We start from the raw sequence: 27,115 nt of genomic DNA on the forward strand, positions 1-27,115 counted from the left end.
TGCCAAGGTTAGCCATCACTGCCCTAGTGTGTGCGCATAAGTGTATGTCTTTTTTTTGCAAATACATGTGTATATGTCTTTGCATGTGCACGTGTGTATGTCTTTGCACTTGTATATGTGTATGTCTTTGCATGTGTGTACTTGTGACTATGTCTTTGAACGTGCATGCGTGTATGTCTTTGAATGTGCATGTTTGTATGTGTTTACACGTGCATGTGTGTATGTCTTAGCATGTCTTTGCATTTGCGTGCATGTGAGTATGCCTTTGAACGTGCATGTGTGTATGTCTTTGCATGTGTCTGCATGTGAGTATGTCTCTGCACGTGCATGTGTGTAGGTCTTTGCATGTGCAGGTGTGTATGTCTTTGCACCTGCATACGAGTATGTCTTTGCACTTGCATATGTGTATGTCTTTGCACATTCGTGTGTGTATGTCTTTGCATGTGTGTGCATGTGACTATGTCTTTTAACGTGCATGCGTGTATGTCTTTGAATGTGCATGTTTGTATGTGTTTGGATGTGTGTGCATGTGAGAATGTCTTTGCATTTGCTTGCATGCGAGTATGCCTTTGAACGTGCATGTGTGTATGTCTTTGCATGTGTCTGCTTGGGAGTATGTCTGTGCACATGCATGTGTGTATGTCTTTGCATGTGTGTGCATGTGAGTATGTATTTGCACATTCATGTGTGTATGTCTTTGCATGTGTGTGCTTGTGACTATGTCTTTGAACGTGCATGCATGTGTGTCTGCATGTGAGTATGTATGTGCACGTGTGTATGTCTTTGCATGTGCATGTGAGTATGTCTTTGCACCTGTATGTGTGTTCATGTGAGTATGTCTTTGCACTTGCATATGTCTTTGAACGTGTATGCGTGTATGTATTTGAATGTGCATGTTTGTATGTCTTTGCACGTGCATGTGTGTATGTCTTTGCATATGCATGCATGTGAGTATGCCTTTTGCACGAGCATGTGTGTATGTTTTTGCATGTGTGTGCATGTGAGTATGTCTGTGCACATGCATGTGTGTATGTCTTTGCATGTGTTCATGTGAGTATGTCTGTGCACATGCATGTGTGTATGTCTTTGCACGTGCATGTGTGTATGTCTTTGCACGTTCATGTGTGTATGTCTTTGCACGTTCATGTGTGTATGTCTTTGCATGTGTGTGCATGTGACTATGTCTTTGAACGTGTATGTTTGTATGTCTTTGCACGTGCATGTGTATATGTCTTTGCATGTGAGCATGTCTTTGCACGTGCATGTGTGTATGTCTTTGCATGTGTGTGCATGTGAGCATGTCTTTGCATGTGCATGTGTGTATGTCTTTGCATGTGCATGCATGTGAGTATGCCTTTTGCACGTGCATGTGTGTATGTCTTTGCATGTGTTCATGTGAGTATGTCTGTGCACATGCATGTGTGTATGTCTTTGCACGTGCATGTGTGTATGTCTTTGCATGTGCATGCGTGTATGTCTTTGCACGTGCATGTGTGTATGTCTGCATGTGTGTGCATGTGAGTATGTCTGTGCACATACATGTGTGTATGTCTTTGCACATGCATGTGTGTATGTCTTTGCACGTGCATGTGTGTATGTCTTTGCACGTGCATGTGAGTTAGGGTTGCCACCTCAGCCATGTTTTCCTGGACACTTATGAGTTACACATGCTGCAGGGTGTGCAGGGAGCAACATGTATTGTGTTTCTGGACAGCACTATTCATATCCCTCCCTGCACACCCTGCAGCATGTGTAATTTATAAGTGTTCTGTATTTTAAGGGACGGGTGGCAACCCTAATGTGAGTATGTCTTTGCACGTGCATGTGTGTATGTCTTTGCACGTGCATGCGTGTATGTCTTTGCATGTGCATGTGTGTATGTCTTTGCACGTGCATGTGTGTATGTCTTTCCACGTGCATGCGTGTATGTCTTTGCACGTGCATGTGTGTATGTCTTTGCATGTGTGTGCATGTGACTATGTCTGTGCACATGCATGTGTGTATGTCTTTGCCCATGCATGTGTGTATATCTTTGCACGTGCATGTGTGTATGTCTTTGCACGTGCATGTGTGTATGTCTTTGCACGTGCATGTGTGTATGTCTACCTCCACTTTCTAAAGAACGTTGTGACAAATCCCCCAATTGAATGACATATTACTCACCTTGTCTGAAGCTGGAGTCTATTGTGCGGTCGGTTGAATAGCCATTGAAAAATGCCTTAGAGCTAAGATCAATGAGTTGATGGAGTCGGAGTTTTCGGCAGTAAATTGAGGCAGCTTCAGGCTCCAAAGCAATTAGCAGCTGCTCAGGATTTTCAGGAGATACTAAACCAGCCTATATATGATGAAGGGACAATAGGAAATGGTCTGTAGCGATTTGTTTAACAGAATGAATGGGCCATAGTTACTAAAGGGATATGAAACTCACATATTTACTTTCATGATTCAGATAGAACAGCAACTTTCTAATTTACTCCTATTATCCATTAGTCTTCGTTCTCTTGGTTATCTTTATTTGAAAAGCAGGAATGTAAGCTTAGGAGCTGGCCAATTTTTGGTTTGGCACCCTGGGCAGCACTTGCTTATGGGTGGCTAAATGTAGCTACCAAATGTGCTGAACAAAAAAACCAACAAAGAAAAATTGATAATAGGAACAAATTAGAAGCTCTATCTGAATCATTAAAGATGTTTTTTGGGGGTTTCATATCCCTTTAAAGGGACAGCAAACAATTTGAGAAAACAAAATAAAATGCCTAAGCAACGTAAAACAAATTTACAATTTACTTTCATTCTTTTACACTTTGTCATGCGATATAAGACTCAAAATTGTGGATTTCCCGGTCCTAAAACTGAAAAAGCACATGGAAATATTCCCAAGCCAAGCCATGATAAATATATCTCCCTAATTTGCAGTTTGTTATCTGATCTTTTCTGCTAAAGTCAAGAAATTGAGATTTTTGTTGACTCTAACAGGAAATGTTTTGATTACAGTGTTTGCCATCCCCTTTAATAAATATTATCAAATCTTTTCAAAGTGCTTCATCATAACATTGTGTGTAATACATTCTATCTCAGTGTCAATTTATTTTTATTTTTTTTTGGGGGGGGCAAATATATTTTCTATAGCAAAACAGTTTTTATAGTGAAGCATTTCTATTTTTTGTACCACGTGGTGATATGAAACTAAACATTTTTGGTTCTTGTGAACTGCATTTGAATTATTAGGCAGAAAACATAATGAAGTGTCCTTTACCAATGACCCTTATGGAAAGTAAAACGTTTAAATATAGAAATAATTTGCTCACAAATGTATCCCTCCAAATGATGTTTCTCTATGAACCAAATCCCCCCCATATCCTAGTGCAAAGGTGGTGAACCTATGCCATTTGTGCCCAAGGCATCAAACCAACCCTGGTTGCCACCTCGGCCATGCTTTCCTGGACACCTATGAGTTACACATGCTGCAGGGTGTGCAGGGAGGAACATGCATTGTGTTGCTCATCAGCTCTATTCATGTGATGTCCAGAGGCTCAATACATGTTCCACCCTGCAACCCTGCAGCATGTGTAACTCACCCTATCTGGAAACCTCTTAGGCCATGCATGGGAAACCACAATTCCCAGCATGCTTCAGCATAGGTGCAGATCCCTGCTAAAGGAAATGTAATAATTGGCAGAAGTGTGTATAAAACTAATTTAACAGGAAAATATTGCCAAAAACATTAATTAGAGCGTTTCAGTTTGAATAGAAGCATTTTTGCAATATACGTGTATTAACAAACATACATCTAGTAAATTCTATGATAAGGGCTCGTGCACATACTGCATGTGCCCCTTACACCTACATTCAAACCCAGGGTCTGCTCAGAGACTCAGAGGTAACTTGTAAGATGAAAACAGAGTTATCAATGAGGTGATACATGTCACAAACTGACTTACTGCTGACATGATCCATGCCACAAACTGACTTATCCCTGACATGATCCATGACACAAACTGACATTGCCAACATGATACATGCCACAAACAGAGTTATTACTAACATGATACATGCCACAAATTAAATTATTGCTGACATGATATATGCCACAGTATTATCACTGATATGCTACAATCACAAACTGAGTTATAGCTGATATGAGACATTCCACAAACTCAGTTATCACTGACATGATACAAGCCACAAATTGACTTATCGCTGACATGATCCATGACCATGCCACAAACTGACATTGCTAACATGATACATGCCATAAACAAGCTATCGCTGACATGATACAAGCTACAAACTAAATTATCGCTGACATAATACAAGCCATAAACTGAGTTATTGCTGTCATGATACATGCCACAAAATGAGCTATTAATGACATGATACATGCCACAAACCGAGTTATCGCTGACATGATAAATACCACATATTCAGTTATCGCTGACATGAAACATGCCACAAAATGAGTTATCACTGAAATGATACATGCCACAAAATGAGCTATTAATGACATGATACATGCCACAAACCGAGTTATCGCTGACATGATAAATACCACATATTCAGTTATTGCTGACATGAAACATGCCACAAAATGAGTTATCACTGAAATGATACAAGCTAGAAACAGACATATAGCTGACGTGATACATGCCACAAACTAAGTTTTCGCTGACATGACACATGCCACAAACTGAGTTATTGCTGACATGATACATGCCACAGAGTTATTGCTTACATGATACATGCCACAAACTGAGTTATTGATGACATGATACATGCCACAAACTGAGTTATTGCTGACATGATACAAACTGAGTTATTGCTGACATGATACATGCCACAAACTGAGTTATTGTTGACATGATACATGCCATAAACTGAGTTATTGCTGACATGATACATGCCACAAACTGAGTTATTGCTGACATGATACATGCCACAAACTGAGTTATTGCTGACATGATACATGCCACAAACTGAGTTATTGCTGACATGATACATGCCACAAACTGAGTTATTGCTGACATGATACATGCCACAAACTGAGTTATTGCTGACATGATACATGCCACAAACTGAGTTATTGCTGACATGATACATGCCACAAACTGAGTTATTGCTGACATGATACATGCCACAAACTGAGATATTGCTGACATGATACATGCCACAAACTGAGTTATTGCTGACATGATACATGCCACAAACTGAGTTATTGCTGACATGATACATGCCACAAACTGAGTTATTGCTAACATGATACATGCCACAAACTGAGCTATTGCTGACATGATACATGCCACAAACTGAGTTATTGCTGACATGATACATGCCACAAACTGAGTTATTGCTGACATGATACATGCCACAAACTGAGTTATTGCTGACATGATACATGCCACAAACTGAGCTATTGCTGACATGATACATGCCACAAACTGAGTTATTGCTGACATGATACATGCCACAAACTGAGTTATTGCTGACATGATACATGCCACAAACTGAGTTATTGCTGACATGATACATGCCACAAACTGAGCTATTGCTGACATGATACATGCCACAAACTGAGTTATTGCTGACATGATACATGCCACAAACTGAGCTATTGCTGACATGATACATGCCACAAACTGAGTTATTGCTGACATGATACATGCCACAAACTGAGCTATTGCTGACATGATACATGCCACAAACTGAGTTATTGCTGACATGATACATGCCACAAACTGAGTTATTGCTGACATGATACATGCCACAAACTGAGTTATTGCTGACATGATACAAGCCACCACCAGCTCTCACTGCTATGTTGCTTTATATATACTCAGGGACCAATGGCATGCAAGAGTAGAAGGATATCACTAACCTGGGCACACACTCTCAAAGTTCACAAACCCCGCCCTATTGATTTTATAGAATGACATAGGACTTTACACTTTCAGCCAATACTGCAGTACTTCTTGTGAGTGTGCATCAGAGGCAAATGGAGCACTGAGGAGGGTTTCAGCATAGTGCATAATAAATGCTCTTTATAAGGACTCTTAAAGGGACAAAAACTTAAATAGATTTATAGAGCATGAAATGTTGAACAATTTTTAAATGTATTTCTATTTTTGCTTAGTTCACATATCCTTTGTTAAAGAGTAATCCTAGGTGAGCTCAGAAGTGTGCATGTGTCTTTACCTATAAGGCAGTAATGTTTGTAACAATGTTTATAGCAAGAGTTGCAGACAATGCTGCCATAGAATGCAGACACGTGCACACTCTTTAGTTTCTATCAACCTACCTAGGTTTACTCTTCAACAAATCATACCAAGAGAACAAAGTACATTTGATTACAGAAATACATTTGAAAGATGTTTACAATTGCTTCCTCATTCTTAATCATGACTATTTAATTTTGACTTTAAGAGCTATAGAAATTTGAATGTATTATGTCCCTTAAAGGGAATTCGGCTATGCAGTGTAGTAGATCTCAGCAAAATAAGCATGAATTGGTGTAGAAGTGTTTTAAAATAATTTACCACTGTTATTTTGTTAGAACAATTTATAAGGTTTTGCAAATCAAGAACAATTCAGGTGTATACCTCTTGAGAACTTGTGTTATTGTACCTAACCAATAACTGAGTACAATATTGCAGGATAAATGTTTGTCTCACTGGATTTATTTCACAGGAAAAGCAGGCAAAATAAATTATATATACGGTATATATCTTTAATAGAAACATAGATATTGACGGCAGATAAGAGCCATAGGCCCAGCAAGTCTGCCCGATATTACCTAACAGTATAAACGTATTTAGTTTGTAGGATAGCCTTATGCTTGTCCCAGGCATTTTTAAAGTCTCCCACAGTGTTTGTCATTACTACCCCTTGAGGAAGTTTATTCCATCAATCAATCACTCTTTCTGTAAAGAAGTGCTTCCTCAAATTACTCCTGAATCTACTACCCTTTAGCTTGAGATCATGACCCCTTGTTCTTGAATTTTTATGTAAAATACCCACAGCCTCAGTTTTACTAAGCCCTTTAACGTACTTGAAAGTTGCTATCATATCACCTCTTTCCCTTCTCTCCTCTAAGCTATACATATTTAGGTCATTGAGCCTATCCTGGTAAGTTTTATTGTTTACACCATGTACCATTTTGGTAGCCCTCCTTTCCACAGATTCAAGTTTGTTAATATCCTTCTGAAGATATGGCCTCCAGAACTGCACACAATACTCAAGATGAGGCCTAACTAATGATCTATAAAGTACATAAGAACCTTAATATTTCTGCTGCAAATACCTCTACCAATACATCCAAGTATTCTGCTAGCCTTACTCGCTGCAGTACTACATTGTTAGTTAAGTTTAAAATCATCTGAAATAATAATTCCCAAGTCCTGTTCCTCATCTGTAACAGTCAGTAAAGTGTCATTGAATATGTAATTAACATTTGGATTTTTCTTCCCTAAATGCATAATTTTACACTTTGCTGTGTTAAACTTTAGATTTACATTTACTAAGACATTTTGTTTTCTGTCCTTAAGCCAGCATTCCACCCAGTTCACAATTTTTGAGTCTAGACAAAGGAAATTTATTGTATGGGACAGTGTCAAATGCTTTGCTGAAATCTAGATATGCTACATCAACTTCTCCACCCTTGTCTAATACTTTTGTTACATAATCAAAAAAGTAAATTCGATTAGTCTGACATGATCTTCCTGAAGTTAAACCATGGTGATTTTGGTCCTCTAAATTGTTTGTCTTTATGTAAGTCATAATTCTTTCTTTTAAGAGGCTTTCCATTAATTTCCCTACTACTTAAGTTAAACTTACTGGCCTGTAGTTACCAGATTCTTCCCTACTGCCCTTTTAATGAAGAGGTATTACATTTGCTATTCTCCAATCATCTGGAACAGCTCCTGTTAATATTGACTGATTAAATAGATCATTTATTGGGAGAGTTAGCACTAATCAAAGTTCTTTTAAAACCCTTGGATGAATATTATCAGGATCTACTGACTTTTTAACATTTATTTTTGATAATTCTAACAAAACCTCATCCTCTGTAAAAAGATAAGTGTTAAGCCCATTTCTATTTTTCATAGCATCCCATAATGTAGACATTCTATATTTACAATCTTTTGTGTAAACAGAACAGAAGTAATCATTGAGACAGTCTGCAATTTGCTTATTTCCTTCTATTATTCTACCATCAACTGTTTTAAATTGTACTATTCCTACCTTATTTTTTCTTCTTTCACTAATATATCTAAAGAATGTTTTGTCCCCATGTTTTACTGACTGTGCTATCTTCTCTTCTGCATGAGCTTTAACCTTCCTAATTAAAGTGAAGGTCAATTTAGATGAATCGGTGCTTGGTTTTTAATAAACCTATTAAAAACAAGGGCACTTTAATTCATCAAAATTTACATTTCACTTGTTTTCTTCAAAAACTTACCTTTTAATCCTGACAGCCATTCCAGCAATTCCCCCGGCCGTCAAAAGCCTCTTCATACGTCAGAAATGACTAATGACTTCCTCCAATCACGGCTTTCCCCCCGGGGGATCATGGCCTGAGGCAATGCCATGATTGGAGGAAGCCGGATTCATTATTTTGGACCCATGAAGAGGGCTTGCGAAGGGCGGAGGAAGCACTGCAGCGGTTGTCAGGATTAAAAGGTACGCTGCACATCACTTGTTTTCTTCAAAAACTTACCTTTTAATCCTGACAGCCATTCCAGCAATTCCCCCGGCCATCGAAAGCCTCTTCATACGTCAGAAATGACTAATGACTTCCTCCAATCATGGCTTTCCCCCCGGGGGGATCATGGCCTGAGGCAATGCCATGATTGGAGGAAGCCGGATTCATTATTTTGGACCCATGAAGAGGGCTTGCGAAGGGCGGAGGAAGCACTGCAGCGGTTGTCAGTATTAAAAGGTACGTTTTTTAAGAAAACAAGTAAAATGTCAATTTTGATGAATTAAAGTGCCCTTGTTTTTAATAGGATTATTAAAAACCGGGCACCGATTCATCTAAATTGACCTTCACTTTAACTGTTTAGTCTTTTTTATTGGAGTCTACATGTTTTCATATCATCATCTGATTGTGTGTGTCTGTAATTTTTATAAGCTATTTTTTTGTCTTTACAGCATGTGCTACTTCTTTGAAAAACCAAATTGGTTTCCACTTTATTTTACTTTTACAGACATGTCTAATACAGTGTGAGGGTGCATCTAAAATGGCCCCCTTCACAAATTCCCACTGTTCTTGAACCCCTGTAATAAGAGTTTTCCATTTTAAATATTTTTTTAGGTATTTTCCCATTAATGAAAAATCTGCCATCCTAAAGTCTAAGGGGCCTATTTACTAATGTGCGAGCGGACATGGTCCAATATTGCGGATCATGCCCGCTGCATATCGATAAATGCCGACAGCATATGCTCTCGGCATTTATCATTGCACCAGCAGTTTTGGTGAACTGCTGGTGCAATGCCGCCCCCTGCAGATTCGTGGCCAATCGGTCGCTAGCAGGGAATGTCAATCAACCCGATCGGGTTGATTTCTGGCGATGTCTGTCCACCGCCTCAGAGCAGGCGAACAGGTTATGGAGCAGCGGTCTTTAGACCGCTGCTTCATAACTTGTGTTTCTGGCGAGCCTAAAGGCTCGCCAGAAACACGGGACATAAAGCTCCATACAGAGTTTAATAAATAGGCCCCTAAAACTTTTGTTTTAGTCTGGGTGGACAGTTTCTGCACATGAATACTAAACCAAACAAATTGATGATCACTGGATCCTAAGTTCTCACCTACAGACACATCTGAAACTGTATCACTGTTTGTGAGTATTAAATCTAATACAGCTTCCTTACGAGTTGGTTCCTTAACTAATTGCTCAAGTGATTCCCCTAGCAGAGATTCAAGGATATACCTGCTTCTAGCTAATCTAGCAGAAGGAATCTTCCAGTCTATATCTGGCAAATTAAAGTCCCCCATTACTATAACCTTACCCTTTATGGTCATTTTGGTTATTTCTTCTAATAACAGATTGTCCAGTTTTTCATCCTGCAATGGAGGCCTATATACAACCCCTATTCTAAACACATTTTTATCTCCAATTTCCAAAGTCACCCAAATACTTTCCACCTCATCATTTGTTCCTTCAATTTCAGTAACCTTTATATTTTCATTTAAATACAGAGCAACTCCTCCACCTTTCTTTCCTACTCTGTTTATTTTTAAATAACCTGTATCCAGGTATGACTATGTCCCAGTCATGCAAATCATTAGACCATGTATCTGTTATAGCTACTAAATCCTAGTTGTCCCTAGTCATCAATGAAGTGAGTTCAGGTCATTTATTTCCTAAGCTGCGAGCATTTGTTCGCATTAATGTAATGTTAATTTACACTATTCTCATTATTCAAAATGAGATTTTTATCGGTAAGCACCTCATGGCTTTGTGCTAAAGTGGTATTTGTTCACTTTCAAGATCCATTGTACGAAAAAAACACAAGATGAAATATGTTGGTAAGTAAAAGACGCCATTTTAAAATTACAATATTTTGTGTTGTGAAATGGTGACACTAAAATATATTTAAAGGTTGTGAAATCATTGGTATTTGTTTTTAAAACATACTACATTATTGTTTGATTCATTTGAGCTGGGGCATTATGGGTATGATATTGATATGCATGATTATTATACCGTAACATTGTTATTATACCGTAATCATACCCATGACATTCTGTGTTTAAGAGATATCTAGGTAGACATCTGGAGCACTACATGGTAGGGAATAGTGCTGTCATCTTGTGCTCTTGCAAATGGATAGCATTCTAACAAAACAGCTGCAATATAGTGCTCTAGACACATGCACGCTCCTGAGCTTATCTCTCTGCTTTTCAACCAAAGATACCAAGAGACAGAGACAAATTGATAATAGAGGTAAATTAGAAAGTTAATTCAAATTACACGCTCTATCTGAATCATGAAAGAAAAATGTTGCGCTTCGTGTCCCTTTAATTATACTTTTTCTAGATTGATTTATTGGAAAAACATAAAAGGTTTTGGTTTAGACAGAAGATTAACAGTATTATTATTATTGTCAGGTATTTGTAGAGCGCCAACAGATTCCGCAGCGCTGATGGGATAATAATATCTTGCATAAAAAATGGCCGGTGTTTTTCCCTTTTAGAATAATGGGTTTTTAAACATTTCTCACACTGTAAAACTCGTTTGTAAACAAGAGCCATTCCACAAGAAATATGAGTTAAATTAGCCATTAATAATGTAATGCAGTTGGCTACCATATATACATATGCTTTCCATTGTCTTACCAGGTACGCAGCTTCCCTCATGAACTGTTTCGCAGGCTGTTTCCATATGGCTGGCACAGTTATCACCCATCTTATTGCTTCTTTTTCATTCAGAGATGGGCATTGGTCCCTCAACTCCTGTTGAACAGAAATTCGCAATGCTGTTAATAGAGGCAATTTTATGTTGTCCTACAATGATATGAGGTGACGATCAGTATGTGATGCCCAGGCCGTTCCTGTTTATTTTAGATTCATACACAGTGGCGGTTCCAGAACTTAAAGTGATGGGAAATCTGAGAATTTAAAAAAGCCTAGGATTTACCATCACTAAAAAATAAACTGTAGTTTCAGTCATCAGTTGCTAAATAAAGGTGCTAAACTCACCATTTTTCTGTGCTGCGGCAGCTCGCTAAAGTCAGCAGCACCGGCTGCCCACGGCACAGCGCTCTTTTCCAGTGAGGTGACGTTTCCACCTCTAAACCAATAGCTGTGCTAGGATGTCAAATTACACTAACGGCTATTGGTTTAGAGATGGAAACGTCAGCTCATTGAAGAAGAGCGCTGTGCCGTGTGCGGGTAGAGCTGCTGACTTTAGTGAGCTGCCACAGCACAGAAAGGGTGAGTTTAACACCCTTTTTTAATAACTGACGAATTAAACTACAGTTTATTATTAGTGATGGTAAATCCTAGCATTTTTTAAATGCTCGGATTTACCATTACTTTATTTTTTTGGGGGCTTTGCAGCTTAATGGGGGTGCTACACATACATTTAGAGGTGCATAGCACCCCTTAGCATTAAAGGGACACTGAACCCAAATGTTTTCTTTTGTGATTCAGATAGAGCATGACATTTCAAGCAACTTTCTAATTTACTCCTATTATCAAATTGTCTTCATTCTCTTGGTATCTTTATTTGAAATGCAAGAATGTAAGTTTAGATGCCGGCCCATTTTTGGTGAACAACCTGGGTTGTTATTGCTGATTGGTGGATAAATTGATCCACCAATAAAAAAGTGCTGTCCATAGTACTGAACCAAAAAAAAGCTTAGATACCTTGTTTTTCAAATAATGATAGCAAGAGAACGAAGAAAATTTGATGTAAATTAGAAAGTTGCTTAAAATTGCATGCTCTTTCTGAATCATGAAAGAAAAATTTTGGGTTCAGTGTCCCTTTAAATAGGACCACCACTGTTCATACATTTGTAATTAATTGTATTCATCTGTAAAACATCGCACAACATGGCTAAACAACATGGCTAAACAACATGGCAGGTAAATACAATGATTATTTATTTCAATATTGATGTCACTGGAAGCTTCAGAGCTATACGAGTGTCATTCCAGGTCCCTTGACAAATCAGTATCTCATTAGCTTAGTGTGTTGCACAAGCAGTTTAGAGCTGCACTTGTGAATGTGTATCACTGACTAACCTCTCATCTCTCATTGGGTGACATTGTTAGTGGCTGTTTGGTTGAATTCTCTGAAGGTCAGTTTATGATACAAATGACCAAAGGTTGTAGTAACTCCTAAATGAGTGATGTTATAAACCACTGTTTAACATTTATTTTTCTTGGATTAAAAGGACATTAAATTGACAGTTTTTATTTATGCTTTAAAAATGATGCACTGGATTGCAAACATTCTGCATACAAAATAAATGTAAAAACATTTTAGATTTATTTAGATAAATATTTATACAGTTTTGTAGTGGGAGGACACAACTGTTGAATGCCTCTTGAATGGGGTTTGACTTACTTCATGTATGGTAGCCAATTAGGGACAGATATCAACAAACTTCAGCAGAAATCAGCTAATTACTGTGCAGAATGTAGAAGTGTCAGGTTTCTACATTCCACAGAATAGAATCCAGCTTTTCTCGGAGAGTGGAAAGACTACAATTTTTACAGTAGAATTACAGGACAAACAGACATAGTAAATACATAAAGCATATTGCAAAGTTTTAAAATTATGCATAAGAAAACATTATAGTTAAGTGTTAGTAAAAAAGGGTTTATCGTGGGCGTCAGGTTTAGCGTTCGTATTACAAGTTGAAAGTAAAAGTGAACGTGTGAGCGCAATCGCAATTTATGCTAGAATGATTACCGCGTCATTTGAGCTGTGTTTAACTGTTTCACAAAATACACAATACACATCAACAATACATAAAAAGTACAGTTACACTCAAAATAACACTGTCTAATAAAAAATTATTTAAAAAAGAATTCCCACAAAAAATGTATAAAGGGTCAAAGAAATGAGAGTGAGTAAAATCGTTTTACTTTTAACTTGTAAAACGAGCACTACCTGACATGTGCAAAAACCTTACTTCTAGCAGAGTTAGCGCGTGAGCAGAGCATTAAATACCAGTTCACTGGCCATTTATGGCAATTACATGTTTGACTGAATGTCCCTTTAAGGCAGGAATTCTACTCCATTTGGGATAATGTGAAACCACTGAAATATAAGATGTGTGTGACACAATTTGGGACATATATGTATTGAATGTTAAGAAGATTTTGTCATGGCAAGTAAACCAGATAGTGCTTCTTTATGATGTTTTAAATAAGAAAAATAACAAGCTTTCTAAAAAGTCTCTATTTCATATAAGTTTTTTCTGCTACCTTTGAGGTGTTCCCTTGTATTAGTACTTACTTGCCTGCTGCTTCTGTCGATAACAAATAATTACATTATATCCAAACGTTTAACATAACCCTCATTCTCATTACTGTTCCTTAGTAACCCAATCATGTTAATTTTGGATACAATGAACACAATTCATTACCTGCACTGCGTGCTCCTTGAAGAACCTCAGTGCATGGGCAAATACCACCAATGCCTGGACCTTTTTGCCATTTACAGCTTCCAGTTCTGTTTTCATGGTGAGATCCTACAAAAGACACACAAATCAGGTACTTCCCTACAAATCACTTATTTCTGTAAACACAAATACACATTCTTTTTACCAAACATCTTATTTCAATCCCTATCATAAAGCTTTACCGAACAAGGCAGTTATTTATCTTCTGTAGCTTATCCAGGCACATAAGGTTCTCCTGTATTACATTTATACTCTCTGACAGCCCTTGTATGTCCAGGTACCAATGATATAACTAAAACGTTTTTTTTTTAATTTAAACATCACTTACCCCCTCTCTTTATGGTTGGATTAATAATTCTGTAGACAAAATGTGCGATGAACAATGTATTTCATATAGTAGAATTCTTGTGTGCCGCCTACGTCATATGTCTAAATCGCTGCTCTACATTCAGTTACATTCTCTCCAAACCTAACACAATTTCAAAACTGATCTATTCAAGGCAACCAAATCATTTCACCTACAGATCACATCTACATCAAGCTGTTATATCCTTATCTACTGTTCTCCAAACGTGCGCCATAAAAATAACATCATCTACGTATCCATAACCCACATTAAATACCTTTTGATCACATGGGTCTCCCTTCCTTAATAATGTTAGTTTCCTTTTTTGCCAGGCACTAATTGCCTCTATTATATCTATCTGCAAGCTCAGGTGCTTTACATGTGTTTTGTATTTGTCAAATAGTCTCTCAGTGCTTTACAAATAAATAATGACATCAAGAGCAGATAGTGGGGTTTTATTCCTTGTATAATTGTTTGCTCTTTATTGGTAACAACGTGTGATGTGTTTACAGGAATCCAAATAGCAGATTTTACAAGTTCTTGCAGTAAAGAGGTTTCTCCTGGCTCAGTGTATAAATGACAAATCTAAGTGTGTGCTAATTTATCATTGCCCTGCTGTGTGCATATCACTATGTGTTCAACTCCTGAGTAGTTAAAGTCAGCTCCAAAACAGCAATGCACGACAGGGTCCTTGCTAAAAGCATCTGGTGACCAATGACAGGAGACATATGTGTGTAACCACTAATCAACAGTAGTAGTGCAGTGCTGATCCTGAGCCTACCTAAGTATGCTTTTAAAATGATACCAAGAGAATAAAGTGCATTTGATAATTGAGGTAAACTGGGAGCCTTTTAAAATCACATGCAATGTCTGAACCATTCATTTTGATGTTCATGTCCCTTGAAACTAACTGAAACTATTACTGCAGCATTTGTTTTGTACCTTCTCCTCATTGGCTGATCAGCACAACTGCCTCTGCTATGAAAAGTCATCAAGAGACTTTAAACAGGAATTGTGATGGATAGGAATGGATTCTGTTGTCTGTGTAATATCAGAACCTCACTTACACTTGTGCTGTGAATCTTCATTTTAAACTTCTCAAGGTACAGCCAGTCCCTGGCCTCTTCAGGGTCCAGATCATGGAAGTAATCCCTGGCCGTGTAGCCAAAGCTGTGAAAGCTCTTGTCGGGGGTTAGCAGCAAACTTGTGGGGGTTTTCTGATGGGCAACACCAGGGTCACCCCCTTCCCATTTCCTAAACACAAACAACAAAAACAGAAAAGGTGAGAATTGTCAAATACTATATGCAGTGCTCATGATGTATATACATTTGCTATAGTGACCAGTATTTTCTTTACGCTATGGTATATTTTTATCTGTCTTGTAAATGTGTAGAAATGTATTTCCAGTGTGCAGGACTGTGTGTTATACAAACCTGATCATTATCTTAATGATAAAATAAATACTACTTGTGTATGTGTTTATATGTGTATATATGTATGTGTTTATATGTGTATATATGTATGTATTTGTATGTGTTTATATGTGTATATATATATATATATATGTATGTGTTTATATGTGTATACAGGGAGCGCAGAATTATTAAGCAAATTAGTATTTTGACCACATCATCCTCTTTATGCATGTTGTCTTACTCCAAGCTGTATAGGATCGAAAGCCTACTACCAATTAAGCATATTAGGTGATGTGCATCTCTGTAATGAGAAGGGGTGTGGTCTAATGACATCAACACCCTATATCAGGTGTGCATAATTATTAGGCAATTTCCTTTCCTTTGGCAAAATGGGTCAAAAGAAGGACTTGACAGGCTCAGAAAAGTCAAAAATAGTGAGATATCTTGCAGAGGGATGCAGCACTCTTAAAATTGTAAAGCTTCTGAAGCGTGATCATCGAACAATCAAGCGTTTCATTCAAAATAGTCAACAGGGTCGCAAGAAGCGTGTGGAAAAACCAAGGCGCAAAATAACTGCCCATGAACTGAGAAAAGTCAAGCGTGTAGCTGCCAAGATGCCACTTGCCACCAGTTTGGCCATATTTCAGAGCTGCAACATCACTGGAGTGCCCAAAAGCACAAGGTGTGCAATACTCAGAGACATGGCCAAGGTAAGAAAGGCTGAAAGACGACCACCACTGAACAAGACACACAAGCTGAAACATCAAGACTGGGCCAAGAAATACCTCAAGACTGATTTTTCTAAGGTTTTATGGACTGATGAAATGAGAGTGAGTCTTGATGGGCCAGATGGATGGGCCCGTGGCTGGATTGGTAAAGGGCAGAGAGCTCCAGTCCGACTCAGACGCCAGCAAGGTGGAGGTGGAGTACTGGTTTGGGCTGGTATCATCAAAGATGAGCTTGTGGGGCCTTTTCAGGTTGAGGATGGACTCAAGCTCAACTCCCAGTCCTACTGCCAGTTTCTGGAAGACACCTTCTTCAAGCAGTGGTACAGGAAGAAGTCTGCATCCTTCAAGAAAAACATGATTTTCATGCAGGACAATGCTCCATCACACGCGTCCAAGTACTCCACAGCGTGGCTGGCAAGAAAGGGTATAAAAGAAGAAAATCTAATGACATGGCCTCCTTGTTCACCTGATCTGAACCCCATTGAGAACCTGTGGTCCATCATCAAATGTGAGATTTACAAGGAGGGAAAACAGTACACCTCTCTGAACAGTGTCTGGGAGGCTGTGGTTGCTGCTGCACGCAATGTTGATGGTGAACAGATCAAAACACTGACAGAATCCATGGATGGCAGGCTTTTGAGTGTACTTGCAAAGAAAGGTGGCTATATTGGTCACTGATTTGTTTTTGCTTTGTTTTTGAATGTCAAAAATGTATATTTGTGAATGTTGAGATGTTATATTGGTTTCACTGGTAAAAATAAATAATTGAAATGGGTATATATTTGTTTTTTGTTAAGTTACCTAATAATTATGCACAGTAATAGTCACCTGCACACACAGATATCCCCCTAAAATAGCTAAAACTAAAAACAAACTAAAAACTACTTCCAAAAATATTCAGCTTTGATATTAATGAGTTTTTTGGGTTCATTGAGAACATGGTTGTTGTTCAATAATAAAATTAATCCTCAAAAATACAACTTGCCTAATAATTCTGCACTGCCTGTATATGTATGTGTTTATATGTGTATATGTATATATATGTATGTGTTGATATGTGTATATATTTGTATGTGTTTATATGTATGGAATAAGGGAAGAGAAGTTACCAGCGCTAAATTATACCTAATATTCTAAATGGACAGAGAGTGGTATAGAGAGTAGTCTAATGAAACTACCTGGTCGTTCAAAATGGTAGTGCAGCTTGAAATGATCAAAGTGTACCCTTGTCACTTATAGAAATGTTAACACAAAAGAGAAAAAATCATATACAGAGTTCAGCGCAACAATTACCATATATAAATTATTATTCTATTATAAGGCGTACTAATACTGATAAAGTCTTAGTATAAATATACTGTTCGTTGGTAAGAAAAGCCTACAAAGTCTCTTCTGCTTCCAATGTTAATGTGGAATATAATCTACAGCATTCACTATAGTAGATGTCTCCTTACCAGACATCTACTGTAAATAAATGAAAGGAAAAGAAAGGGAGGAGGATTGTTCCGTAACTGATAGGACCCCAGTTATGGGTCCCAGTGATGCAATTATTGATATTATCCACAGACTGTGTAGTATCCTGACTGTTTCTAGCAGGACTTTGGACTAAACTTTTTTATCTCTGCCTTCAAAACGGAAATAAAACATGATTTTTAATTAGTTGATGTTACTTTTTTGTATATTTTGTATCAATAAGTAAAAAATTATTATATATATATATACACATATTTGCCTATCCAAAGAGCCATGTGTCTTATATTTGTGTGTTCCTATGTGCAATTTTATTTGTATGTAATGGTCTTTAGACTAAGATTCTATCATAATGTCTAGTTAATTATAAAAGAGATACCACAGACAAGTTCCTCAACATAAGGAAAAGATCCATTGGAAGTTTCCATTCAGCAAGTGGCACGCACAAGAACAGAGTACCCACACTCTCCTGTGGAAAACGGTCACAGACAACACACCACCACTGCTCCAGAATCACCTGAGTTTACCTTTTCGTGACCACTCATTACCTCATATGATTGAGGGTAAATCTGGTAAGGAGACATCTACTATAGTGAATGCTGTAGATTATATTCCACATTAACATTGGAAGCAGAAGAGACTCTGTAGGCTTTTCTTACCAACGAACAGTATATTTATACTAAGACTTTATCAGTATTAGTACGCCTTATAATAGAATAATAATTTATATATGGTAATTTTTGCGCTGAACTCTGTATATGATTTTTTCTCTTTTGTGTTAACATGTGTTTATATGTGTATATATATATTTGTATGTTTTTATATGTGTATATATATATATTTGTATGTGTTGATATGTGTATATATGTATGTGTTTATATGTGTGTATATATATATATATATATATATATATTTGTATGTATTTATATGTGTATATAGATATATAAGCACATTAATATATATGTATATAAGCATGAGATGATTAAGTTCAGTGTTAGCTGGAGACAAATATAAGCAGCACATTACATATTAGCTGTCCCGAAGCTAACAATTTAATTTAATACTGGTGTTGCCACCTATATTTACATGACATAAAAAATAATATAAAACATGGAATAATTTACAAAAATGTTAAAATATGATGCAGAATGATGACCTTTTGCCTTTTTTTTTTGTCTAATGGCTGAAAGTCCACATCTGGGACTGAGCAAAGTCTAAAATTAGCCGGAGTAGCTAAAGGGGCCCCTGCATATTAAGGTGATTGCTTCATATGAAAAAAATGTAAGTGATCTGTCCCTGGACTCCTCAGTTCATGCAGATGATTATTGTGGTTCTGTTGTGCTCTTGGCTGTGTGTGACACTAGTGTACAAATGCATCTCTGACACAGCCAAGCTGTACAGATACCAAAAGGCCCTATTGTTGGTGGCTAAAATATTTTTTTTTTTAGCTTTTACATTTTATTAAGAGACCTTTAAATGTGAAAAATAAAGTGCTCTTTTTCATTAAATAATTATTAAACAAACACCCATTTTACTTTATGTTTAAACTGATATTAAGCACTTTGAGATTATAACATAACGCATGTTTATTTGTCCCCTTTTTCTGTAATTTAATTTTGCAAATTGTGGGCTTTCCAATAGAGATGTGCATTAGTTTAGTCACAAATGCATATTCTTCATGAAAATCAGATATTCGTCTTCTTTTTTATTTCCCCGAATATTCGATACGAAAATTTTGGACGAACTGAAAATGTCTTGGCTGCATGAGTCTACTTTCCAATTCCCGTTAAAAAGTGCAGATTAGAGATTTAAAGGGATAATCTAGACCCAATATATAATATTGAATACTTTTTGTTACATATCAGAGAAGCATCCTGCAACTGGTCCCACATCTATAAGCTTGTAAGAAGTACATGAAACATCTAAATATTCATCATTTACTAGTAGCCGGAAATGGCTGCCAAGCACCACCCACCTATTGCGTGTATATTTTGGTATGTTAAGTTTCTCCAATCACAGTCAACTCTGAAATACGTTTTCCTACTCGCACAGGCTGATTTGTGCATGTGCAGTTTGAAATAGCTAGCGTGAAAAACATTAAATATGCACTGCTAAACTGTCATACAAGAAAACGGCTAACTGGACAGGAAGAAAGCTGTGGGCGGAGCTTAGCAGCTATCTTCGGTTGCTAATAAACAATGATTATTTAAAAGTTTCATGTACTTCTTACAATCTTATACATGTGGAACCCATTGCAAGATGCTCGTCTGGTATATAATAATACGTACTAAAGAATAGGTATTGGGTCTAGGCTGTCCCTTTAACACTGCTATATTCCCCAGTCATTGGTTGCACACTTTAGTGTCCCCATTTATAACTGTGTCTAATTGACCCCAGCAATATTTAAATAACTAATAGAATTTTAAATGCTACCATCTGCATATTATTCTCATGTTAACCTTTGCTTTTAATAGTAGACACACGAAAGAGTGGGTAGGATGCTACAGCTTGACGTACCGTGGCGGTCTTCTGCGCTGTCACGTGACAAACAATGGCCTGTAAGGGTGCATGTCAGGAACACATCCCTGTTAAGATCCTTTATTAGCAACAAGCATAAAAACATATAAAGTAGGCGGTGGCCCTATAAAAACAATCCAGACAAGAGGGGAACCAAGCCCCTAGTACATCAGACGCGTTTCATGCCTCTAGGGCACTTGTTCACTGATAGGGAACTGGGGGATGGTAGGCCTTATTATATAGATGTAAATAACCAATCACAGTGTGTGTTCATATAATTACTTTAACCCCATTTGTGCCTGTGTAAAACAAAAGTTACTGCTTAAAGAGAAAGGACAGCACGAATGTTTACTAGAAACCCAATATTAAAGATAAATACAAAAGTATACAAACATATATGAAATAAACCCCGTTGTAGGTACAATGAATATATAAATTTAAATAAACAATATTTCTATGTAATACTAACAGCTGCCCAATTATTAACTCTTTGTGAAAAGATTGACATCCATTCTAGAGTTTAACCCCAACGGTACCCTAGTTTTTAGGTGGAAGATCCAAAAAACTTTTCTTTCATCTAGTTTGGCTTCCCTATTACCTCCTCTAGGGTATCTGGGGATAAAATCTATTCCTTGTACTCTGAGAAGCGAACTATCAGAATTATGATATCTGAAATGTTTGGCTATAGGAGTTTTGGACTCAGGATCTTCTATGGACCTGATGTGCTCCAGAAACCTATCTTTTAGGGATCTCTTTGTGCGACCTGTATATTGAATATTACATCTATATAATAAGGCCTACCATCCCCCAGTTCCCTATCAGTGAACAAGTGCCCTACCGGCATAAATGTGCCTGACGTACTAGGGGTCTTGGGTCCCTTCTTGTTTGGATTGTTTTTTTTATACTTTATATGTTTTTATGCTTTTTGCTAATAAAGGATCATTGTTAACCTTCAACTTGGAGTGCCGGGATTTCCTTTTTTCTGCTTTTAATAGTAGAGCACTAAATTTTCACCCGTTTGTGGGAAAGCGATAATTAACCAGCCATTACAAGTGTCATTACAAGTGTCTGGTTATTGCTACCGCTAACTCGCAGTAGCAATTAGCGCTTATAAGATTAACCAGAGATCTCTGGTTAATTTTATAAATGTGCCGCTGTAATGGAGTGGACCTTGTCAGAAAATGCAGAGCACAAACAGAATGATGCAAAATAATTTTCACTTTTAAACAAAAGTTTTTACTTTGAGTCAGCAGTTCAAGGGTTAAACAACCACCCTTTTGTTGTTAAACAAACAAGCAAAATAAAAACAGTACAGATACAAAGTCACATGCTTAAGAACAGAAAACAAACACACAACTTAAATAATCCTACAAGTTCTTAGGATAAAGCATTAAAGGACCAATCAACACATTAGATTTGCATAATCAACAAATGCAAGATAACAAGACAATGCAATTAGTCTGAACATCAAATGAGTAGTAGATTTTTTTATAACAAACTTCAAAGTTATATATATTTCCACTCCCCTTGTTCCATGTGATAGCAATCAGCCAATCACAAATGCATATACGTATAGTCTGTGAATTCTTGCACATGCTCAGTAGGATCTGGTGACTCAAAAATTGTAAATATAAAAGACTGTGCACATTTTTTTTAATAGAAGTAAATTGGAAAGTTGTTTAAAATTACATGCGTTATCTGAATCATGAAAATGTAATTTAACCTGAGTGTCCCTAAAACAGGTGAAACGCGTCAGGGGGGTGTTGTGGGACGATGGGGTCCCAGTAATTGTCAAATTTTAACTTATATCTATCGCATAGCTGTATAAATATCAGTTATATAGTCCAAACGGACAGTGAACTAAGTAACGAGTGGTGTGGTCATGGATCTGATGTTAGCGGCAGCTTTTCACTACAGTTTTTAATTACAGTAATTTTAAGAATACCAAGAATACGATATCGAGAGTATAGATATTATGCTAACATGTTTAAATGCCACAATGCATTATTTGCATAAACAGGGACAAAGTATATAACTATTATTTGAAGCCATTTTATGTTAATGGCAACATTATATCGTAAGGTGTATTACATTAATTTTAACAACTCAGCATATAGATGTATTGGGGTTAAAAGCTTATTAAGGTCCTTATAATAAGAACAAGGATAACGAATAATATTCACTAGACATGCTAGTATTTATGTCACAAATAATAATAATATCTATAACAGTGTGACTGTTAAATACAATTCAATTATAAAGGATATATTTTCCACACAAACAGCTTACCAATCAGGAAGATTATAACGGTCACGATGAATGGTGTGAGTGAGAACAATAAAGGATGTATGGTGGATATCAGATACAGTGACTCTAGAGCAAACAGCAACCCAGACAGATTTCAGTACGGAAGAACACAAAAAGCATACGTACATATGGTGTAAAGATACATACTCAACTTAAGTGATTAATTCTGTTAAAAACAAACTAATATACCACTGGTAACTTGGAGATAACACACCATCTATGTATAGAGGAATAACTATACAAGAGCAATACTCTCAGTATATTCAAAACGACCATAGAAAAAGTTTCCAATACATGGTTATACACAGTATAAATATGTGAATAACACTCAGGTAAAGCCCTATATTAGAGGTGGATTAGTATAAAGCAATGATCTAAGAACTCTATAAAGAGTTGGATAAATACAGAGCAATTATTAAATAACCTAGTACGTGTATACAACACAAGTAAATACTAACCCACAAGCATTAGAAACCAATACTACAGTATTGAGTATAAATTAAGTAATGAGTATCCTGTGATAGTATATTACTCATATACATAATAGTGATAGAAATCCACGCAAGCGTGCGTAACGCGCGAAAATACAAACTTATATGCATTGAAAATCACTGTTGAGAATATAAAACACAAATATAATACAGAGGATTGCGTGATAATATAATACCTATAAACAAACAATAAGGACACCCAATACAAAAGCAAAGCTCAGAGTACATTATAACTGAGGTAGAAAACCCACCATACATACGATTACACAGTACCGATTAGAAAGACTGTGGTGATCTAGAATAATGTGCAGGGGTAATATACCTTATTTGTAGGTTAGCCTTCAAAATTATTGCAATTCAACCCCAAGCACTATATGAACCAAGGTATTTAATTAATCAAAGATATATCACATCTACTATACTTGCAATTCAATAGTGTGTAATGTTAGCACACCTTATTTGGTGGGTTATCCTTTACAAGCATTAGAATTTATCCCCAGGCACAACAAGAGGAATTGAACACAGTTAAGTAAGATATATTAATATCTGCCAAATACGCAATTCATGTGACATTCACCGCACATATAAACTGGTAATTACAAAATAGTGAGAACTGATCACCTATATATGGTATAAAGGCCAGACAAATAATAGATCTCACAAACTATCCAATTCAGCTACTAACGATAGAGTATTTTTAAATGTTTGTGTTTACCCATCTTTTTAATAAAGTAAAATAAAAGTTATTTTTTAACCCAATCTTTGCCTCTACAAGTCAGTCTGGGCAATGAGTGCTACAAAAGCATTTCTTTCTAGGGCCTTTACATTGCAGTCTATGGGACAAAATGTGGTGTTATCGCTCTCACACTGCTCACTGTAAGTTCAACAGGGATTGTATGTTCCCAGTAAATATATATGTATATACACATATTAACACCTAAATAAATATGTATATAAGCATATACAGTATCTCACAAAATTGAGTACACCCCTCACATTTTTGTAAATATTTAATTATATCTTTTCATGAGACAACACTGAAGAAATGACACTTTGCTACATTGTAAAGTAGTGAGTGCACAGCCTGTATAACAGTGTAAATTTGCTGTCCCCTCAAAATAAATCGACACACAGCCATTAATATCTAAACCGTTGGCAACAAAAGTGAGTACACCAATAAGTGGAAATGTCCAAATTGGGCCCAATTAGCCATTTTCCCTCCCCGGTGTCATGTGACTCATTAGTGTTATAAGATCTCAGGTGTGAATGGGGAACAGGGGTGTTAAATTTGGTGTTATCGCTCTCACACTCTCTCATACTGGTCACGGGAAGTTCAACATGGCACCTCATGGCAAAGAACTCTCTGAGGATCTGAAAAAAATGAATTGTTGCTCTACATAAAGATGGCCTAGGCTATAAGAAGATTGCCAAGACCCTGAAACTGAGCTGCAGCACAGTGGGCAAGAGTTTCACTCAGAACAGGGATTGCCATGGTCGACCAAAGAAGTTGAGTGCACATGCTCAGCGTCATATCCTGTGGTTGTCTTTGGAAAATAGATGTATGAGTGCTGCCAGCATTGTTGCAGAGGTTGAAGGGGTGGGGGTCAGCCTGTCAGTGCTTAGACCATACGCCGCACATTTCATCAAATTTGACTGCATGGCTGTCGCCCAAGAAGGAAGCCTCTTTTAAAGATAATGCACAAGAAAGCCCACAAACAAAGGACTTGGATTTCGGGAACCATGTCTTGTGGTCCAATGAGACCAATATAAACTTATTTGGTTCAGATCATGTCAAGCATGTGTGGCGGCAACCAGGTGAGGAGTACAAAGACAAGTGTGTCTTGCCTACAGTCAAGCATGGTAGTGGGAAAGTCATGGTCTCAGCCTGCATGAGTTCTGCTGGCACTGAGGAGCTAGCCACTGCCTGTAAAATAAAACCTAACCTAAGTTAAAATAACACCTAACACTACACTATAATTAAATAAATTAACTAAATTAAATACAATTAAATCAATTAAATTAAATTAGCTAAAGTAAAAAACAAACACTAAATTACAGAAAATAATAAACAAATTACAGATGTTTAAACTAATTACACCTAATCTAATAGCCCTATTAAAAAAAAAGCCCCCCCAAAATAAAAAAAAACCCTAGCCTAAACTACCAATAGCCCTTAAAAGGGCCTTTTGCGGGGCATTGCCCCAAAGTAATCAGCTCTTTTACCTGAAAAAAAAATACAAACAACCCCCCCAACAGTAAAACCCACCACCCACACAACCAACACCCCAAATAAAATACTATCTAAAAAACCCTAAGCTCCCCATTGCCCTGAAAAGGGCATTTGGATGGGCATTGCCCTTAAAAGGGCAGTTAGCTCTTTTGCAAGCCCAAAGTCCCTAACCTAAAAATAAAACCCACCCAATACACCCTTAAAAAAACCTAACTCTAACCCCCTGAAGATCGACTTACCGGGAGAAGTCTTCATCCAAGCCGGGCCGAAGTCCTCAACGAAGCCGGGAGAAGTCTTCATCCAAGCCAGGCAAAGTGGTCCTCCAGACGGGCAGAAGTCTTCATTCAGACGGCATCTTCTATCTTCATCCATCCGGTGCGGAGCGGGTCCATCTTCAAGACATCCAGCGTGGAGCATCCTCTTCAATCAATGTCTTCTTACTAAATGACGGTTCGTTTAAGTGACGTCATCCAAGATGGCGTCCCTTAGTTTCCGATTGGTTGATAGAATTCTATCAGCCAATCAGAATTAAGGTAGAAAAAATCAGCCAATAGAATGCGAGCTCAATCCTATTGGCTGATTGGATCAGCCAATAGGATTGAACTTCAATCCTATTGGCTGATTGCATCAGCCAATAGGATTTTTTCTACCTTAATTCCAATTGGCTGATAGAATTCTATCAGCCAATCGGAATTTAAGGGACGCCATCTTGGATGACGCCACTTAAAGGAACCGTTATTTAGTAAGAAGACGTCGATTGAAAAGGATGCTCCGCGCCGGATGTCTTGAAGATGGACGCGCTCCGCGTCGGATGGATGAAGATAGAAGATGCCGTCTGGATGAAGACTTCTGCCCGTCTGGAGGACCACTTCACCCGGCTTGGATGAAGACTTCCCCGGCTTCGTTGAGGACTTCGATCCGGCTTGCATGAAGACTTCTCCCAGTAAGTCGATCTTCAGGGGTTTTTTTTAAGGGTGCATTGGGTGGGTTTTATTTTTAGTTTAGGAACTTTGGGCTTGCAAAAGAGCTAACTGCCCTTTTAAGGGCAATGCCCATCCAAATGCCCTTTTCAGGGCAATGGGGAGCTTAGGTTTTTTAAGTTAGTATTTTATTTGGGGGTTGGTTGTGTGGGTGGTGGGTTTTATTGTTGGGGGGTTGTTTGGATTTTTTTGTCAGGTAAAAGAGCTGATTACTTTGGGGCAATTCCCCCGCAAAAGGCCCTTTTAAGGGCTATTGGTAGTTTAGTTTAGGTTTAGGTTTTATTTTGGGCGGATTTTTTATTTTGATAGGGCTATTAGATTAGGTGTAATTAGTTTAAATATCTGTAATTTGTTTATTATTTTCTGTACTTTAGTGTTTTTTTTGTATTGTATGTGTGTATTGGGTACTTGTAAAGCGCGACTAATCACCCGTAAGGGTCTCAAGACGCTGCTCATTTTATCGACGGAAGGATGAAAGGCTGAGTGGACCTCGCCGGGGAGCG

The 27,115-nt window shown here is 37.4% G+C and overlaps 1 protein-coding gene across 2 annotated transcripts in view; it reads right to left on the reverse strand.

Moving 5' to 3' along the window:
- Window positions 1–27,115, reverse strand: part of HSPA12B (heat shock protein family A (Hsp70) member 12B) — a 184,174-nt gene that overhangs the window by 65,005 nt on the left and 92,054 nt on the right. For both annotated transcript variants that reach the window (XM_053704327.1, XM_053704328.1), the window contains exons 5-8: window positions 15,541–15,727; window positions 14,092–14,196; window positions 11,330–11,446; window positions 2,164–2,335 (exon numbers count right to left, since the gene is read on the reverse strand). In XM_053704327.1, coding sequence (XP_053560302.1) covers window positions 2,164–2,335; window positions 11,330–11,446; window positions 14,092–14,196; window positions 15,541–15,727 — 581 coding nt within the window. The remainder of the gene's footprint in view (window positions 1–2,163; window positions 2,336–11,329; window positions 11,447–14,091; window positions 14,197–15,540; window positions 15,728–27,115) is intronic.

This window comes from Bombina bombina, chromosome 2 (genome assembly GCF_027579735.1).
Source record: "Bombina bombina isolate aBomBom1 chromosome 2, aBomBom1.pri, whole genome shotgun sequence".
Lineage (NCBI taxonomy): Eukaryota > Metazoa > Chordata > Amphibia > Anura > Bombinatoridae > Bombina > Bombina bombina.